The sequence below is a fragment of the Lepidothrix coronata genome, unplaced genomic scaffold (assembly GCF_001604755.1).
Source record: "Lepidothrix coronata isolate B3197 unplaced genomic scaffold, Lepidothrix_coronata-1.0 Scaffold301, whole genome shotgun sequence".
Lineage (NCBI taxonomy): Eukaryota > Metazoa > Chordata > Aves > Passeriformes > Pipridae > Lepidothrix > Lepidothrix coronata.
Genome location: NW_016690481.1, coordinates 612,607 through 615,522, shown reverse-complemented (window position 1 = coordinate 615,522; position 2,916 = coordinate 612,607). Strand labels below are relative to the sequence as shown.

At 64.3% G+C, this 2,916-nt stretch overlaps 1 protein-coding gene across 1 annotated transcript in view; it reads left to right on the top strand.

The window, feature by feature from the left end:
• Positions 1 to 6: 6 nt before the first annotated feature.
• Positions 7 to 2,916, top strand: part of LOC108508473 (glycerol-3-phosphate acyltransferase 2, mitochondrial-like) — a 5,823-nt gene continuing 2,913 nt past the window's right edge. Inside the window, exons 1-10 of the mRNA XM_017837280.1 lie at positions 7 to 67; positions 250 to 378; positions 1,041 to 1,140; positions 1,211 to 1,344; positions 1,421 to 1,520; positions 1,603 to 1,809; positions 1,998 to 2,105; positions 2,311 to 2,396; positions 2,483 to 2,577; positions 2,687 to 2,757. Coding sequence (XP_017692769.1) covers positions 1,054 to 1,140; positions 1,211 to 1,344; positions 1,421 to 1,520; positions 1,603 to 1,809; positions 1,998 to 2,105; positions 2,311 to 2,396; positions 2,483 to 2,577; positions 2,687 to 2,757 — 888 coding nt within the window. The 5' untranslated portion in view covers positions 7 to 67; positions 250 to 378; positions 1,041 to 1,053. The remainder of the gene's footprint in view (positions 68 to 249; positions 379 to 1,040; positions 1,141 to 1,210; positions 1,345 to 1,420; positions 1,521 to 1,602; positions 1,810 to 1,997; positions 2,106 to 2,310; positions 2,397 to 2,482; positions 2,578 to 2,686; positions 2,758 to 2,916) is intronic.

The following is a 2,916-nucleotide window of genomic DNA, read 5'->3' as shown; positions in this document are numbered from 1 at the left end:
CCTGGGAATGGGAAATTCCATCGGAGACCCCCAGGGAGCTCCCAGGGAAGATCTGCGGCAGCAGGAGGTGGGTGGGAGCATTGGGGGGATCCCGGGATCACCCTCAGCCTGGGAGGGGCGGGCCCCCATTCCTGGGGGATCCTGTTTAGTCCTTGGATCTCGGGTCCATGGGATGCCGGGAATGCCGCTGAGGCTCCCTGGATCCCGGCACGCGGATCCCAGGGTGCTCCCCCCTCCCTTCCACCCCAGGGTGCAGGATGTTGCCTCCAGCCGGGCCCATGGATGCGGAGGGGATGAGGGATCCCGGCGGCACTGGAAGGAGGAGATCTGCCGGATCCTGGGGGAAATCCAGGCACCGCTGTCCCCTCTGCTCCTGAGGTCAGGGATCCTTTGGGGAAATCTTCTGGGATTCTGTGGGGGATGGATCCAGATCCTTTGGGTGGTCCTCTGGGCTTCTGGGGGGATGCACATGGATGGCTTGGGGGTTTTCTGGGATCCTTGGGGGGATATTCTGGGCTCCTTTGGGAGCTGCCCATGGATTCTTTGGCCAGCTGCCCTCGGAGTCCCCCACAGCTTCTGGGGCCCTTCTGGCAATTCCTTCCGGGGAGCTGGAGTGGGAAAATCCAACCCCTCCAGGAGGGTGGGAACCAGAGGGAGCCTTCCCTTCCGCACTGCCTTCCCCCTCCTGTCCCTGAGAAGTGGGAATTCAGGGCTTCCTTGCTGGTCTGATCCAGTGGGAATAAATGATCCCTCTAAGCCCTTAAATTGCTCAGGGAATAAGGGCGTGTCGGGATCCTTCTGGGAGGAATGCAGGGATAACTGAGGGCAGCTCTGGTTGTCAGGGGAAAGGAGGTGTCTCATGCCATCCAACCTTTGCTGTGTGATAAAAGTGGGCATTTGCCTTTGTGGGAGCTGCGCTGGGAATTTTGAGGCAGGCTGGGTTGTGGCGAGTGAGGCAGGGGAGGCAGGGGGTGGGAGTGTTTGGGGGGTTGGGGGCCGCCCCGTGCCCGCGGGGTTGTTCATTGCCAGTTTTGCTGCAGGCTGTGCCACTGGATGCTCCCCAAGCTGCTGAGCCGTCTGTTCCTGAGTGTGCAGCTGCAGCGGGGGCAGCTGGAGATGGTGCTCCGGGCTGCCAGGACGGTACGGAGCCCAGCCGGGCACTCCCGTTGCCTGGGAGGGCCGGAATTGAGCCCGGGATCCTTCCTTGCAGCCCGAGGTGCCGCTGGTGTTCCTGTGTACCCAGCAATCCCAGCTGGATGGGCCGCTCCTGTCCTTCCTCCTCCTCTCGCAGGGCATCGGGGCCCCCAGGGTGACAGTGGGCACCCGGATCAGCCCTGGCCTCCGGTAAGGAGCCGGTGTGGGATGTTCCTGGGGGCTGCAGGGGGATGCAGCGTGAGCCCACGGTGTGTTTGCCCCCCAGGTCCCTGCTGCAACGCCTGGGAGGGATTTTCCTGCCTTCGGGAATGGCGCAGGCACAGAGTGAGCGGGATGAGGGGCTGCCGGGCGCTGTCCTGGATGCGGTAGGTGCGGTCGGGGCTGGAAAATGCCCTGGAGCGCTTGGGGAGGTGCTGGCAGCTCCCAGTACTCCCAGTGTCCCCCCAGTACGTGCAGGAGGTGCTGCGGAGCCGCCAGCCCCTCGTCATCTTCCTGGAGGAGCCCCTGGGTTTGCTGCGGCTCTCGGATCCCGCCCGGCGCTGGCTGCTCCGGGTGCTGCGGGCGCTGCGGGACGGAGCCGTGCCCGACGTGCGCATCGTCCCGGTGGGAATTGCCTACGACGTGGCTCCCGGCAGAGCGGGGCGGGATGGAGCGGTGAGAGGGGGTCAGGGGGGTCACCGGTGCTCACCAGAATCCCTGGGAGCATCCCTGGGGAGTGGTGTTCCCCCAGATCTCTGGGGTTATCCCTGGGGAGTGGTGTTCCCCCAAATCTGCGGGAGCATCCCTGGGCAGTGGCATCCCCCTAAACCCGCCGTCAATCCCTGGATCCCGTCTCTCTGCAGCCCACTCAGCCCCTCAGAATCACCGCGTGTCTCCGGGCAGCATTCCAGGCCCTGCGCCGGCCCCGTGGCTGTGCCCGGGTAGATTTCTCCCAGCCCTTCTCCTTACGGGTACGGCAGCTGGGGATGCCCCCAGATCCGTCCTGGCACTGGGGGGCTGTTTCCAGGATGTTGGTGGGTTTGGGTGTCTGAGGGTATCCAGTGAATCCATGCTGGGTGATCTGGGCTCCTCCCAGCCCTGGGGCTGCAGGGATTGAGTGAGCTCGTGGTGCTGAGGGCTGTGAGCACCCCCAGGCTCCTTTCTGCTCATTCCCAGGAATTTGTGGAGAACAACCTGGTGGGGCCGATGCTCAGCGGGAATCGGCCGGAGCAGCTGCTGCTTCCCACCATCCTTGGCACGTGGTGAGGAGCTGAGCCCCGGGCAGCGTTTCCCCTTGGATCTCTGCTCCCGGCTCCTCTTGCTCAGCCCTCTCCCCCCAATGTCCCAGCGTGCTGGATGTGGGGAACGTGGGCGCTTTGGGTGCCGGTGTGGGGACAGAAGAGGAGATTTTGGTGACGGCGCTGGGGCTGCACACACTGAGCGGTGAGGGGTGCGGGTGGTCCCCGCATCCCTTGGGATGGCATTCCCTGCTGGGGAATGGGGGTGGGGGTTCATCACCCTCCGGATAACGAGCCCCTCTCCCCCCCAGCAGATTCCAGCACCTGCTCCGCCGTCATGGCTGTGGGAATCACGGCGGCGCTGCTGCTCCACAGGCACCGGGAGGTGGATAAGGAGCTTTTCATCTTTCCCTTCCCTCAGAGCAGCATTCCCAGTGGGAATCTCCCTCCATCCTCCTCAGAGCAGCATTCCCAGTGGGAATCCCCCTTCATCCTCCTCAGAGCAGCATTCCCAGTGGGAATCCCCCTTCATCCTCCTCAGAGC